Source organism: Ambystoma mexicanum, chromosome 12 (genome assembly GCF_040938575.1).
Source record: "Ambystoma mexicanum isolate Mex_15411 chromosome 12, UKY_AmexF1_1, whole genome shotgun sequence".
NCBI lineage: Eukaryota > Metazoa > Chordata > Amphibia > Caudata > Ambystomatidae > Ambystoma > Ambystoma mexicanum.
This window is the reverse complement of record NC_090936.1, coordinates 103,154,092-103,170,982: the sequence shown is the minus strand read 5'-3', so window position 1 is coordinate 103,170,982 and position 16,891 is coordinate 103,154,092. Positions and strand designations below refer to the sequence as shown.

The 16,891-nt window shown below is 46.1% G+C and overlaps 1 protein-coding gene across 1 annotated transcript in view; it reads right to left on the bottom strand.

Moving 5' to 3' along the window:
- LOC138514462 (uncharacterized) overlaps positions 1-16,891 on the bottom strand; it is a 791,313-nt gene that overhangs the window by 93,343 nt on the left and 681,079 nt on the right. The window contains exon 8 of the mRNA XM_069629962.1: positions 14,718-14,767. Within this exon, the coding sequence (XP_069486063.1) occupies positions 14,718-14,767 (50 nt within the window). The remainder of the gene's footprint in view (positions 1-14,717; positions 14,768-16,891) is intronic.

The following is a 16,891-nucleotide window of genomic DNA, read 5'->3' as shown; positions in this document are numbered from 1 at the left end:
GCTCCCCGCGCCAAGGCTACACCTGCCACTGCTAAACGCTCCTCAGAGCCAAAATACAAATAAAATGCTCATAATTCTGCTACAGCCACAGTCTCACAACACGTGACCAGGCCTACTTGATACGATGCCAAGCCCCAAGGACCAGAGAAGCGCTGGGGTCTCACCTCTGGGACACAGACTGCAACAATGAAGTGACAAATTGGACACCGACAGCGATGGGAAAGGCACGCACACCAGCTAATAGTCAGACTTGTCCATTGTCCGCCACTGACACATAGTCATACTTTGTTGCCAGCACCAGGTACACCGCGAGCTGGGAACAGCGATGGTCCCAGGCTTGGGGGCTCGCAGGTGGACCAATCAGAATACGATGGGCTCACCATTGACGCCACTATACTTTAGCCAATCACTAATTGTCCCCCTGTAACAATTTCCTTGTAGCAACTATTAGGGACTGCCCAAGTGTACCACCTGACCCTTCCTCCACCACTAACAGTGTCCTCTATATGTGCCTATACTGACCCTATCACTCGGGGAGCCAACCCGAGATGGCGTTAGGTTTTGGGGCTAGTTTTCCCAGGTGACGCACGTAGTCGCGTCATACAGCTAGAAAAGGGGCCTGCAAGCCCACCACGAACGAGATGTCTCCCGGATGCCTATTACCTGAGAGCTCGTCCCTGTCTGTTTTGTGCAATAAACAGCAGTAACTCTTTGCTCCTGTATGTGTCTCATACTCCTTTGGGACGCGGGAGGAGTTGGGGCCTCCCCAACCCCAGAGGTCTGTGGACGGCCTTGCCGGCCCCCGGGAAATTACCCTGACACTACCAACGTTTTTTTGTGTGTGGTGAATTTTGAAATACTTTGCCAGTTAAATCTGCATTTCTGCAGTTTGTATTGAAAAGCTTAAGTTGTATTGGGAATCGTAAAATATTTCAATTTAATTAGCTGGGTGAGCTCCTTTGGATATTCTGAAAATTTGCCACGTGAGAACATGCTTGTCTTTTGATTGACTGATGATACCATGAAAGTTATCAAAAGTTGGTTATGCTGGATCAGCCTACCCGATGTGGGACAAGAGGATCCAGTGCTGCAAACTGCAGCTCAAAAAATTAAACCAGCATTGGCAAAGCCAATAGGTTTGGCGTTTCTAGCTGTTCGTTGCATTGCACGTTTAGCATGAAAGGAAGGAATTCGAAATGGCAGTACAGGGAGTAAGAAATGTCAGCATTTGAGGGACTGAAGGGCAACACTGGAGGGTGACTGACACACTTTGGGGTTGAGGGTAGAAACAAGGAATACATGTCAGCACAAGGGAGAATAGAAAAACCAATAGGTTAAATCAGACCAGCTCCAGTACACAGAAGAATTGTACAACATTTGGGGAAGAGAAAGACAGCGCAGAGAGAGGGGAAGGAATGACAGATCAAATGCAGGGGAGAATTCCTGTCACAGTGGGTGGTGGGGGCGGAACAGGGTATCTGATTGACAATTCCCCCTTGTAAAGGACCGGTAGGGGGTGTCTGTACTTTTGCTCTCTATATGGTAGAAGAGAGGCACAGAAGACCCCAGCCAAGATTCTCTATTACGGTAGCAATGGACGAGCAATCAAGGCCTAGCTTCTCAGGAGGTGATGCAGGCTGGTTCTTAAGTACAGTGTAGTCCCCAAGCCCCCACAAAGGAATGTCCACAAACTGTATTGGTTAGAACACAGTCTTTATATAATCAATATTCAAGGTTATGTACACTTATCCTAATAACTCACTTTGTACCTAGGAAAATCAACAATGGCAAATATATACAATTCTAAAGTGGTACCACCCTTTGTATTAGATCTCATTAAAGTGCATCAACAATACTGTAACAATGTCACACAGATCAATAGAGTGAAACCAGCAATAGAGAGAGGAGAGAAAATAAGATGGTTGAGCAATAGGCAGAATACTGGCCCCTACCACTAGACACAGTTCTGTGTGGAGATCCCCCCACCTGGGCAACCTGTAAAATAAAGATATAGCACAAGCCCAGTCCATATATTGTTCTGCAAGTCTTATTCCCTCCTATAATGTTTTTACCCCCCCAATGTACCTGGTGGAGTCGAGTTCTTCGAGGAGGCGTCGACAGATCATTCTTGAGCGACCCCCTTTCAAGCGGGAGTCACGGATCGTCGAGAGGCGTCGAGAAGCGTTGAGGAACTCGGCGTTCGGCGGCGGGGAATCGACGGCCCTTCTTGAATGCCTTCCCTTTCAAGCGGGAGACACGGGGCGTCGAACGTCCGTCGACAAACAGGGTAGAACGGCGTCGATGAGGCGGCAGCTTCGTCCGAGCGGTGCGCGTCGGCGTCGGAGTCCTGCAAGGCAGAGGCGTGCGGGGCACCTCGGTGACAATAGTTCTGGACCGCCAAGATTGTGGAGACAGAGGCCCAGCAAGGGCGTCGAGTCGTTCGAGTCTTTGTGGTCTTCGGGTGGCGGGAAACACACCGGCAGGTTTCTCCTCGGCGCGTTGGTCGTCCACGACTTTCTCCGGCAGGATAAAGCGGTCGACGGTGCGGACGAGGGAGTCCTTCGATTCGAATGTTCTTAGGCAAAGGAGCGGGCGGCTCCGGTCGTCGGCGGCACGGCGTCAAGTGGTTCCCACGGCTGGGCAACACAACTTCGACGGGCCTCCAGCGGTTACACAAACCTGCGAACCCTGGTCGACGGCAATGGACTTTGACGGCGGCGATGTCCGGGTGCTTCACTTCGATCTCCTCGGCGGTCCCATCTCGGGTCGGCAGCCTTTCGAGGGTCTGTCTTCCAGGGCGCTTCGGCGAAGATGGAGCGGTGCTCGATGGTCCCTCGGAGCACGGGAAGAGGGAGCCTTACCAGGTCCTCTCTCGGGTCAGTCTTCGACAATTTCGGCAGTCGTCGGATCGGTCGAAGCAAATGCAGCAGCAAGTCTTCTTCTTCCAGCTGGGCGTCGAGGATCAGCAGTTCCAGTTACTCTTAGAGTGAAGACTCAGCTTCTGAACGCTTCTGAACAATTACCAGTGGTGAGAGGTCCCCAGATATACTATTCTGTCTCTCATCCACACTGCTGGCACACACTCAGCAGCCAATCATACAGAAGGGCATTCATGCAGTCAGTCAGCCAATCAGGCACACAGTGCATTCAGGCCACACTCCTCCCTTTCAGACACTCACAACAAGGAATGTGGATTGGGACAAGTACCCAGCCATTCAACACTACACACTGCATTCAGGCCAGTTTCGGGCAGGGCTGTCTCAGTCTTTGTCTCTCATGCCAGAAACCAGACAACCACAACAAGGAGTGCATATTGGTCACACACTCCATTCACCCAGGTCCCACCCACAGGAGGTACCCACAACATACAGTCACTGGGAAGGCTCCAGTCAGTCTAGCTGGGCCTTCACAACAACACCATATATGGAACTTCCACAGAACAGCCAGTCAGGGGGAAGGGACAGAGTCAGGGCTTCCCAGGACTTTGGGAAACAAGGTAACGGGCAATAGAAAGCAAGAGGCCACAGGGGCCATCTTGTTTCCTATCAGGAATCAACTGATCCCTATGGCAGGGCCTGGGTATCCCAAAATGAAGGACACCCAGAGCACCTGTCAAATTCAGCATGGAGCTGCCACCAGCCCATACCCTGCTCTGTGGGCCACCCACAGGTGCCCAAAACATACACTAGGGGCACAGGGTTGTACCCCTACCCATGGGTGCCATAAGGGTATCCCATGGGTCTGTTCCCCAAACCAAAAGAGAGAGAGCTGCACTGTCAGGAGTCCCACATGGACTCCTGGGCAGAAAACATGACAGAACACACGATAAAAAGCAGTAAAGGACAAGGATTCAGAGGCCCTGTCTCTCTGATGCATTTCCAGCATCACACCCCTATCGAGCTGTTTCTATTTGTTGTACTTAGAGGGCGCATTTGAAGATGTGGGGGGCAGAAGGGCTATCACATAGAAGTGTTTTTCAAAAGTACCATCTAAGTTATATATTTTTTGCCAAGAGCTATGATCATACAGATGGCACCTTCCTTGGAAAAGCATAATTGTGCAGTCATATTCTCATAATTGCACTTAATTTGTGTCCACCATAGCAAAAACTGTAATGCAGTTTGTTGTGCCCTTTCTGGTCTTTTAGTCCACAACTTTGCTGTTTTTAACCCCAGTTCGCTGTGTTACTTTCTTCATCATTTCAGTACCTGCTTGTGCTCCTGTGCACCTTTCTAACTGGGAACACCACCCCCTTTCATCATGCCAATAAATGTCCCCCTTTCTGTGCCACTAATTGAACACCCACATAGGTATCCGAACATATGAAAAAGTAGAGACTGTGCAGGTTTTGCCTCTGTATTTTCCAAAAACCAAGACAATGTGGAATTAAATGTTATGGGAGAGCACTGCATCATTGAACATTAGCACCCTTTGGGGGGAGCCAGCCAATCAGGAGGCTGGAAACGCAGGCTATGATATGATATGATATGATATGATATGGCATTTATAACGCCCCTATACACAAGTGTTTCAAGGCGCGACGAGGCAAGGGGGGTATACAAAGGGAGGACAGACCACGATCCTACTAGGCCAAGTGTCATTCAGATCGCGCAGGTGCATGGGAAGTGGGAAAAAGGAAAAGTGTGCCGGGGAAGGGAGCGGGGAAAGTGCAGTACATGGGAAAAGTGGAATTAATAAGAAAATAAATAAACGGCCAGCTAGTGGCAAGTAAGTGCAGACAAAAGTGCTGGTAGGGGGACTTTAGAGATACAGAACAATGGTCCCCAGGTGCAGGGGTTGCCAGGTAGGCAGTGCAAGTGGGAAATTGGCGGGGCCTGAGCCAGAGATTAAAAGGGTGGCCAGGTAACTCGAGAAGTTTCAGTCAGGAAATCAGCAGGGGAGAGGGGGAGAGGAAGCCAAGGCAAAGAGGAAGGTTTTGAGGTGCTTCCGGAACCGGAGATGGTTCTCCTCGAGGTTCAAGGAGGCAGGAAGGCTGTTCCAGAGAGAGGCCCCAGCCGAAGAGTGTAATCTGCCACCAACTTGTTGCTTGGAGAAGCGACTGACACTGAGGGAGTTGGAGGCGGATGAGCGAAGAGCTCGAGAAGGAAGATATTTAGGAAGAGAGAGATGAAGGTATTGCGGCCCTAGGCCCCAGAAGGCCTTGTGTACAATGCAGAGGGTTTTGAACTTAATCCTCACAGCCACTGGGAGCCAGTGCAGAGATTTCAGTCCTGGAGAGATACGATCCCTGGGCTTGAGGCCAAGGACAAGTCTCGCAGTCCTGTTCTGGATGAGTTGCAGAGGGCGGAGAGTAGAGGCAGGCAGATTTAGATAGAGGCTGTTACAATAGCCCAGCTTAGAGAGAACCAGGGCTCTGGAGATAGTGAGCTTCTGGGGAAAGAAGAGGCTGAATCTTCCAATCAAGCCCACTTTCCAAGCCGCCGGATGGCCGGTTTCCCCGCCCTTTAAAAAAAAATGTTTTATATCACAAACGAACGGATACTGGAGTACATATCTAAACTATGACTAACTCAAAGGTTATTATCAACAGCACACACCTAGACTGTCTGTATTCAGAAGCACACCCTGACCCTGTCTGGGTAAGCTCTCCCTACGAATCCGGTGCTGTACCTCCCATCTAATAGGGAAAGCAAGAGATCTTTCCCTTGTCTAGCGACTGTACTACCAATGAACATCAAAATATTAAAACTCCAGTGCAAATATAGGTAGAGGTTATTAACATTAGACAGTATCTCTCTTTTGTTTATCAATAGTTGTGTGGGAGGTTGCTTCTAATAGGAATTTCATTCTGATATGTATTCACCAATGTAAGAGAAGCCTCCTTCATAACATATCTTGTACTGGATCAGATAAAATTTAAAACAAAACAAATGTCCATAGAGCATGGGACCCCTAGTAGCAATGAGCTCTACTATGGAATAGTAATTGTGCTAGCGTGTTCAATTACTGATTAAAACATCATCATGGTCATGGGATGGCTCACAACCCTTTGGTCGGCCGGTTTCGATGACCTCTCAAATTGGGGTCATCTTCTTCAGGACTGAGTAGTTTGTCTTGGGCGTCACTCCATTAGTCACCGGCTCTGGCGGGTGTTGTGATGCCTCCATCCTCTGCAGGAGGAGTTATAAGGGGTGGGAACTGAGATTAGTTCTCAGCTACTTGAAACTCTTCCTCAATTGAAAAATGTGAGAGGCAGTCTTAGTGCAAAGTTGTCTGCTATGTATTTAATAGCTTGATGTCTACTAGTTAAGGCTTCCTTAATGCCCACAAGTAGAGAAATACAGAAGAAAAGGAATGGAGTGAAAGGGGGTGAAATAGCAGAGTTCCCAAAGTGTTGAAAAGGGCCACCTTATAGGTGTCTAACGTGATATCACACACACTGTAAATTAACAGCTTCTCAGCACCTACCAGAGTCTTAATCCTGTGTGTAGCTCCAGAAGTCAGATTGTTCCTTGTTTAAAGCAGTGAGGCAAGCTGTTGTGCTCGTTTCCTTCTGTGCAGAAAAGAGCGACATGGGCGTCAGAGGTGGATTGCTAAAAACATATTTTGTCATAGTGTACTGATGCTTCCAATCCACATACCCCTGGAAACCTATGGCGTGGTGTATGGCAGAATATTTTAGCTGCCGTCTAATTGTAGCCAGCTGCTTGCTTTGTCTTCGTTATCTGTAAAATGGAGAGAGCAGGATGTAACGACAAGGCTCTCTCAATTGTGTTTCCGACTGGATCGAGTGTCCTAGCATCCTATCTGCTTACCTTCAACGTACTTCGGAGTTGTTTACCGACACTGCTTTTCTGGTGTCTGCAATACTGCGAGCGGGCTCATGGCTTCATAATCAATTGGGCCTAGCATATCTGCATACGTCACTGATTGGGCGTGGCTGAGCGCATGCTGATGTATTTATGTGGTCGCAAAGCCGGCATCTTGGAGTATGGTGACCTCCTTCTCTTAGAGTCGGCCCACTATCGTGCCTAGTGTACTATGGTTGCCACCATTATAAATGGCAAAACGTGACACACACAGTGTTGTACTGTATTGGTGCCTGAGTCAGTTAGCAGACTGCAGTTTTTGCAGAAAAAAGGAGCATGTTGTTTTTTATCAAATAGCTCCTGCGGTGCATATCTCATAGGAGACATGCACTGCGCCTAAATCAGTTAGCGAACTGTAGTGTTTGCAAACAATGGGGTGGGGGGCGGGTGGCATGTTGTTTTTATCAAATTGCTCCCCCATTGTACATTTCATGGGAAACAGCAACGATAGGTGCAATCCCAATTGACTAAGCATAAGATGTACTGAGCGCTGGAGCTTGGTTTCCATCATATATTTCGATCATACATTTCTCGCCTCTCAGGTATATGGGGGTGTGGGTCTCCCATGACTCGGTGGTTGCATGTGAGCCAGCGGCGGTATCAACAAGGACAGTTGTTATTCAAAAATATGCTGGATGGGTCACATCCTGTTTTCAGGGTGTAGAGTTGCCAGTTCATGCCACTGTATTGTTTCATTCAACCCTGTAATGTGTATCCCAAGTCTAAAAATCCATTGTTGTTCTCTACGCAGGAGCAAGTTATGGAAGTTGCCTCCTCTTCTCCGGGGGTGGATTTTTTCAATGATAGTCCAGGTAAATTATTCTGAGCTGTGTCCCACAGCTACAAAGTGGGCCACTAAGGGTGCTGTCAGTTTTTTGGTCCTGAAACAGTATCTGTGTTCGATCTTTTGTTTCTCAACTGCTCTTGTCATCATACCAACATACTGCAAATTGCAGGGACATGTTATCAAGCAGATGACACCAAGCTATTATAATTTGTGAACGTCTTTTGTATCCACAGTGCCCTCCAACCTATGTCTATTTGTGTGCTCCTTCTGGTTTGTATACACATGGAACATTGTCCACAGGGGCAGTGTCCCGTTTGGGTCATACTAGTCAATAGTATGGATTGTGGGTTGCCACTGACTTCATTTTTTTTAGGCAATGTCAGATTCTGTCTCTGCTTGGAAGCAAAAGAGGGCGTCAGGATAGGCTTATCGTCTGTGTTCAGGATTGGCCACAGTTTTTTAATCTCCCTTTTGATTTTATTAGCCAGTGGGAAATAACTGAGCACAGTTGTGATGTTTTCCCTGGTCGGGGCATTAGGATGTTGATTGAGCATGATTTCTCTCGGGATGTTACGTGCCCGCTTACATGTGGTGTTTACTATATGTTTTTGATACCTACGGTTGGTCAGTTGTGTTTTCAACAGTCTACCCTGAGCTATATAGTCTGATGTGTTTGTGCATATATGTTGGTAACGTAAGAACTAGCCAAAGGGGAGATTATCTTTTAAGGCTTGTGGATGATAACTCAAATAGGATAATAGTGAGTTGCGATCTATATGTTTTTTGATATACCTTTGAGCAAACTCTGCCCGAACTGATAGTCATTTCGAGATCCAAAAAACGTTAGTTGTCTTTGTCTATCTCTAAAGTGAATTTTAAATGGGGATTATAATTGTTAATCCACCGATTGATAGCTCTCAATTCCTGCTCTGTGCCTTGGAAAATCATAAAGACATCATCGATGTACCTCTGCCAGATTTTTATCTGGTCCAGGAAGGGGTTACTGGTGTGATAGATGTGTTTTTTTCGAATGAGTCTATATACAGGTTAGCAAGGCTTGGGGCAAATGTAGCTCCCATAGCCATCCCCACCATCTTCCCCCCACCACCAGACCTTTTTCCCCCATCCCCACTTAACTCATTGAGGTGGTGGCGGCACTTGCCGCCGCAGCTGCTGGTTCCTCTCCGCTCTGCATTTTGGGCTGCCATGGAAATGGAAGAGGGGCTCCATGCAGAGCTCCACCTTCCCAATCCATTGTGGCCATCTTGAAAAAGGGTGTTCTTTCCATGAACGGACTCCGCGAGCCAACCCATTCGCAAAACAAAAATACTTCAAATTAGCCCCATTCCGGCCCAAGGGAAGGGTGATAATGGCATTATGTCCCCGTTCCACGCGCTATACCAGGGGTAATGTCCCAGGGCCCGCGTTAATGGCCTTCACTTTGCTCAGATCTTTAACTTGCACCGCCGGGCCATTACCCACCCTATAACCCATGCAACGGGTACATAATGCCATATTAGGTCCTGCCCCTAAAGCAAATGTATATTTTTGTCAAAATCATTGTTTTTTGGATGCGCTGAATTGTGACCGCTAGGTCATGAACACAGAGCGACTTAAACTGCTCTTAAATCTTGTTAATTAACCACGTACCTTTGATACTAGATTAACACGTTAAACCATGTGTGGCAGTAATTCAATTCCTGTATTTATATAAAAATGAAACAATTTGCTTTAGAATGTCATACCATACATTTTCCTTATCTTTCCGAAAGCTTGCAGTTAAAAGCAAAACCTGTGCTCTATATGCTCAATTATCCCTTGAGATGTCTCTTATTTATAAAAATGTAATAGTTCACCACCTTTTCTTCCACAGCTCTGGACCACGGTCATTGCCCTCATTAGCCTAAAAGCCAATGTGTGTACACTGTACTACAAGACATAAGCCCTACTTGCGTCATGCATCATTTTGCTAGGAATAGCATTACAATTTTAACAAAGTATGGTGGATTTGTTCTTATCATTTGCTTCCCTTTTGCCTGCAGAGTTCATGCATGGCCCTGCTGTGGGTGGCAAGGCCCAGCTCTCATGCAAGGGTGTCTGGAACAGCAGTAAGACAACTCTACCCAGCAAGCTATCTGCTCTTCTGCTCTGAATGTTTTTAAAATAAGTTAACCTTGCACATCATAAATTAATCTTTAGCCCAAACATTTCACGGAAAACGTGTGTTATTTGGGGCAACTAATGTGGTGTTAAGCACCGGTTCCAGGGGCTGTAACGGGTGTTAACGGCACGGCGACCCAAGGTAAAGGCCTGAACGAAGCAAGGGCTTTTAACGAGAGACCCAGGACCTTAACACCCATTCCAGGCAGCCCCTGGAACGGGTGCTTAACGCCATTAGCACCCCTGATTATCTGATTGGCTGGCTCCCCCGCCAGGGTGCTAATGGCTGAACATTAGGATAGAACATCCACTACACAGAGATGTGCACCTCACCTCTGTCACACTGCCGCCTCCCCACAATTCTGCATTTGCCGTTTTAGAATTCCTGTGACAACAGCTACTCACTTCTACTCTTTTTTTTCTACCCAATTAACAGAGCAGTGCACATAACCATCAGGCAATGATTGTGATGGTGCATTTTTGCACTGTCCCTCAAAGAGCTAACTGTGCCGCCTGAGAAGGATTTAACCACCTCCATGTTGTGGCTGGGCCGGTGGTCACACAGGCCAGGCCATATTCGTGCTGAGAGCACCCAGCAGACAACAGGAGTGCTGTGGTCACAAGGCATGGACCGCATGCTCCATGTGGTTCAAGTGACTGACCATGATGTCCATTGGTTGATGTTTTCCCTTCTCCCCTGCTGAATAAAGTTTCCCTCAGAATGTGGTAGAACTGCCAACATGCCACCACCAACTCCGACTGTCAACCGCAAAATATATAAAGAGTGGTCGGTGTGTGTTTTAATGTTTGTAACTAACTGAGTCCAAATCTATGTGGTCATTGTTTTATCTTACAGTTCCCAAGTGGACCAAGTATTGCTGTTCTTGACCGTTCATTTATTTGATTTCCAGTGATATTTCTCCGGCTTAGTTTAATATGAAAAAGGATGAGTGTGGTGTTGCCCCTTTAAGAATGTGTCATAACTGACTGTAAATAAAAGGAGCCTCTGCACGCACGTGCCTCGGAATAGCAGCACACTCCATCCCATGGCACTTCTGCCTCTGTTTCTCTTTTCTTTGAGCCTGCAGGCCTATACCGTGTGATCACGGTCCTGCCACCCTGCTGATCTGGGTGCCTCCAAAACAGCATGTGTAACCTGGGTGCCCTCAAGCCGCTATCCTGCTGTATGAACACAGGGCAGCTGTTAGTCTGGGAGCCCCCATCAGCTGATGAATCGCTGTGTGAGCACGGCAAACAGGGTGATCCCTGTAACTGTCTTGGAAAAGTGGCGGTAATTCTGTTACCGCCAGTTATTTCCTGCACCACCATACTCGTAATGAGCCTGAGTTTCCCTTGCTTCTTTCTAGTTATACCTTTACCTAAATTCTAGTCCTGTGTACCAAAGACTTGTCTTTTATAGGTTGTGTATTTTCTCTCAATTTTTCCAGCTGAAGTCAGTTACCAAGATGAATTACCTTGTTCGGTTAGCTTGTACTACCACCCTGCTAAGTTACCTTGTACCAGTACCCTGCTAAGATACCATGTACCAGTACCCTGCTCAGTTACCTCGTACCAGTACTTGGCTTAGTTACTTTGTATCAGTACCTTGCTTCAGTCACCTTATTCCAGTCCCTTACCAAAGCTATCTAGTTCTAGTACCTTGCTAGGTGTTTCTGCATTTCTAGCTCCGGAATTCCTGTTCAGAATGTGTGCTTCCCTTTCAGGTTCTAAAGGCCCGTTGAATGTTCTATAGTTTCCTCACATGTGCTCTCTGTATTCCTTTATACAGAGTTTGGCTACAATACCCTAGGCGGCAATCTCTGCCACCATCTTTGTTTCATATCACCTGTAGTCGTTAGTGTATTCAATGTAACCATGTGTTGATTGCTGTTCACACAGAAGGCATCAACTTCTTTTTTTTTTTGTTCTTGATAAAAACATTGCTTTATTAGTGCACCATGGGCCAAAAAACCAAGTTAAAATGCCATAAAATATGGTGTTCCCTAAAAGACAACAGAAAATTTGGCCAGCATAACGCGTTTCGCGTCCTCCGCGTCTCTTGTTCATATATATATATATATATATATATATATATATATATATATATATATATATATATATATATATGGAAAACATTACTGTAATAAATCATATTTCACAGCTTGGGCATGCAAGTACCAAAGCATCAATTGTTTTTACTTGCTGTTCACACAGAAGGCATCAACTTCTATGTTCCAGCTGGACTCACTTAGGCACGTCTTCTATAAGTACACTCCTGGTTTGGGCCATGGTGCCCAGACACAATAGCCACTCTTTCTGCACCTCTCCTATGGGCTTGCAGGGTGAGTATTATAAGGGTGTAGAATGATGGGACTGACAACCAGGTAGCATGAAAAGAGTCCACCGTCATGTGTCAAAATGCCTACCTCTTTCCCTTACGCTAGCAACTAAAGAGATAAGGGATCTTCTTGGTCCAGAAGAATGGCTCCCTTCTTCTGGGCACTGGGTTATAGTTCCATTTGGCAGGTGGGAACTGCCCCCGAGAGAATGAATCCCTTCTTCTGGGCACTGGGTTACAGTTCCAGTTGGCAGGTGGGAACTGCGCCTGAGAGAATGACTCCCTTTTTCTGGACACTGGGTTACAGTTCCAGTTGGCAAGTGGGAACTGCGCCTGAGAGAATGACTCCCTGCTTGTCAACACTGGGTTATAGTTCCAGTTGACAGGTGGGAACTGCACCTGAGAGAATGACGACCTTCTTCTGGAAAATGGGTTTTAGTTCCAGTTGGCAGGTGGGAACTGCACCTGAGAGAATGACTCCCTTCTTCTGGACACTGGGTTATAGTTCCAGTTGGCAGGTGGGAACTGCGCCTGAGAGAATGAGCCCCGTCTCCAGGTCTCAGTTTCTTCCCAGGATGCAACAAAGTTCCAGCTTGAGATGCAGTAAAGTTCTCAGTTCCAACTCACAAGTTCCAACTCAAACATCATTCCTTATTGCCCATAGTTTTCCTCACTATTACGTTCCTGGAGAATGTCTCCCTTTTCCATGTAGCTTGTTCTAAACACGTTCATGGTGCCAGGGGATTGACGCTTTTGCCCAGGCATTCTTCTGCTTGGTTTCATGATGTACAACACCAGGGGACATGGCTTCCTTCCCCTGATCTCGCTTAGTTTGCAGTTTCACAGTGTCAGGGGGAATTACCCTCTTCCCCATGCCAAACTCAGGCTCTTTGTCACAGTTCACGAAGGCTGGAGAATGACTCCCTTCCCCAGGCCCTTCTCAGTCTCTTTGTCACAGTTGACGAAGGCTGGGGAATTACCCCCTTCCCCAGGCCCTTCCCAGGCTCTTTACCATAGTTCACGAAGGATGAAGAGTGACTCCCTTTCCCAGGCCATTCCCAGACTCTTTAACACAGTTCACAAAGGCTGTAGAGTGACTCCCTTACCCAGGCACTTCTGAGTCTCTTTGTCACAGTCGATGAAGGCTGGGAAATTGCTCCCTTCACCAGGCCCTTCCCAGGCTCTTTACCACAGTTCACGAAGACTGGAGAATGACTCCCTTCCCCAGGCCCTCCTCAGTCTCTTTGTCACAGTTGACAAAGGCTAGGGAATTACTCCCTTCCCCAGGCCCTTCACAGGCTCTTTCTCACAGTTGACGAAGGCTGGGGAATTACTTCCTTCCTCGGGCCCTTCTCAGTCACTTTGTCACAGTTGATGAAGGCTGGGGAATTACTCCCTTCCCCAGGCCCTTCCCAGGCTCTTTACCACAGTCCACGAAGGCTGGGGAATTACTCCCTTCCCCAGGCCCTTCTCAGGCTCTTTGTCACAGTTCACGAAGGCTGGAGAATGACTCCTTTCCTCAGGCCCTTCTCAGTCTCTTTGTCACAGTTCACAAAGGCTGGAGAATGACTCCCTTCCTCAGGCCCTTCCCAGGCTCTTTACCACCGTTCACGAAGGCTGGAGAATGACTCCCTTCCTCAGGCCCTTCTCAGTCTCTTTGTCACAGTTCACGAAAGGCTGGAGAATGACTCCCTTCTTCAGGCCCTTCTCAGTCCCTTTGTCACAGTTCACGAAGACTGGAGAATGACTCCCTTCCTCAGGCCCTTGCCAGGCTCTTTACCACAGTTCACGAAGACAAAGGAGCAGGACTATGACCAACAAGAAAGATTATGGTGAAGGGTAAGCATGACGATGGACTAGGAAAGTAAGAAATAAAGAATGGTGAGCATATTTAATGCAGCCACTTGCCATGCCACTATCATTGCCACTTGCCATGCCAAATAAATGCACTGCTTCTCGACACCCTCTATAGGTCTCTTCTATCAGTAGCAAGGTTTCGGCCACAATGCGGCACTACAGTAAAACAACAGATGCACTATTGCATCCTCTAATTTTTCTAAAACAATATTCTTTTCTTTGGTCCTTACTGCTCTTCATATACACACTTATGCATCTACTACTACTTAAATTAAATAACATATATTTTTCACACTGTATTAACTTGAAAAAATATATTTCCAGTGCATCTTCTATGCTGTTTAGCAATGTGTTCTGCTCTATACAATTAGAGACATTTGCTTTTTGTATAACATTGAAATAAAAGGTTGCACTACAGCACAGTCAATCCTCATCCAATTTGAAATGTTTTTCACATGCTATTGTTAAGAGTAGGGGTTAGTTGATTCTTATAGTAATTTGAAAGATCAAGTTTTAATGAGGTGTTCAACTGCTACAGCTAAATAGTACATGCACGATTAGAAATGCCATACATACATCAATTTTGTGTCGTGACATTTGAGTAGAACGCCTTGCATTACAGATAAATATGAAGTAAACACATTCTCAACATGTGTAAATGAAATATCCGTTCCAGGATGAGTTCACCAGATAATTACAAGATTGAAGTGGAGCATGGCACGATATTTTCATTAAAATGACCTACCTAAATGCCAGGCCAGAAGATAATGCTGGAAAGTCAAGGAACTCTTTGATCTAAAGTGCACAAAAATAAACAGACAGTTCTGTCAATCAGTGATAGGAGGATTGGAATTTAGAGAACAGACTATATTTTGCAGAAAATTCTGAAGTTACAAGGAACATTGCAAAGCTGTTTTTTCAGTGTTCGGTCTTTTGCCATTGGCATGTTGATCACAGGCAAAATAAGAACGAATACTGAAGCCCGCCAGCCCATCAATCGATGCCACACGCAGCACACGAGTGCGCGCAGGCGCTGACAGGCTCAGCCGGATCGGGAAAAGGAAGTCTTGACCCCTGATTCAAAAGAAATCCCATCAGCACGGGAGACGTTTGAGCGGACTTAGTGGGCAGAGCTCAAGTCGAGGGTACACATGGTTATAATCCCACCCGTGGAAGGCCGCACAAATTGGGCCTAAAAAGCAACCTTTTTTCAGTGCAACTATCAACAGGCGAGATTATGACATAGACCTGTTTTTTCAAAACTCACTATGAAGCATTTTGTCATTAGAAAGCATCCGTCAACCTAAAACCCAGAATTTAGCAACCAAGGAGGGCAATCATGGCTCCAAGCTTGCACTGCACTCAACACAACTCACAGTTAGCATCTGCAACCTGGACAGCATGGTGCACTGTAGGAGAGCATTGAGGCCTTGAAAAGCAGTCCAGACCCACTGCATAAGCATCTCAATTAGGGGTGTATCGAACTTTGGCTTCGAGTAAGTATTCGGCCTAATTCCGGCTGGAAAAAAGCTATTCCGATCCGGCCGCATATTTTCTTGCTATTCGGCTCTTGCTTTGACATTCTCATTTGAATACAATGCACATGAACTCAGAAAGGCAAATATTGTCTTCAGTTTGCAAAACTGAATAGAATTAGACCAGACAAATTGCTATCACACAGCTGAAACATATCTTATATTGTAATCTGCTCTTTAGGGCATGTTTTGTTACAGATTCTTAGACAAAAAAGGTGCTAATCTTTTATACTTAGCCTGAAACAATACAGGAACATCTTTTCTTTTGGCGAATGTGTATATACGATGTGCACTTTTTTCAGTAGGAAAATACAAACTGATAGGAATGTGCATAGATACTTTCATTTCCTGGCATGTAGCTTCCCATTGCGTACGTCATAGTCCCCCCTTTCCTTTTTTTCCTGAGTTTAACATTATCTGCTATTTTATCAGGAATTATAGGTTGCATATGTTTGTGTATTGGCGAGAAAGAGTGGCTAGGATAAGTGAAAAGCGAGCAGCATTTGTGTGGGTGGGGTGAATAGTTGTTGGAAGGTGTTCACCCATTTCAGATTTCCTCTTGACTTGTGTCCTGCATGAGCCGACATGAATCTTTTCATACATTTCTATGTGAGCTGCAAAGAAGTTTCGAAACTCGACCGCATCGACTTTGCAACTGGATAGAGAATGCAATGCATCTGATTCAGAAAGGCAATCCTTTCGCATTTGTGAAGCCTCCTACTTTAACTGGCACTGAATATGCAACAATCTTCTGTGCATTTGGTCCCTTCATTTTGGTTAAATCTGCTTTATTTCTGGCTTTTATACTTTAAATAAAGATGCTACATTCATTACAATGAAGATAAATAAAAGGATAGAATGCATTTAAAATGGTGCTTTATTTGTTTTTTTTAATAAGTGTGTTTTTTGAAGTTTGGAACATGATTTATTAATTAAAGCAACTATTCGGCTTCATATTCAGCTTCGGCCGAATAGTTGACAAACTATTCGGTATTCGACCGAATACTGAATATGCCATTCGGTACAGCCCTAATTTCAACTCATTATTGCTTCTACTTGGTTTCTTGTTCACATTGATAATAGTAAAGCGAGTTGCAGAGGATTGGAGAGGCTTAGGGAACAGCATACGTCAACCATAATATTGAAAGCACTGCCACAGCCTATGAGGTGGTAGTTAATATGCACCATATGATCCAGGACAGTGCTAGATAGCTTCTTCTATTCTGGCTGCTGGACCCTGGTGTGTGTGAACCTTTGCTTCATGTTTGTTTCCGGTGGACAAGGGGAGGGCGGAAGAGAGAGGGGGCTGTGTGTGGAAGACACACACCCAGGCTCCACAAATGAAAAGGCATCTCGACTACCACTGGACCTCTTGTGTACTGGC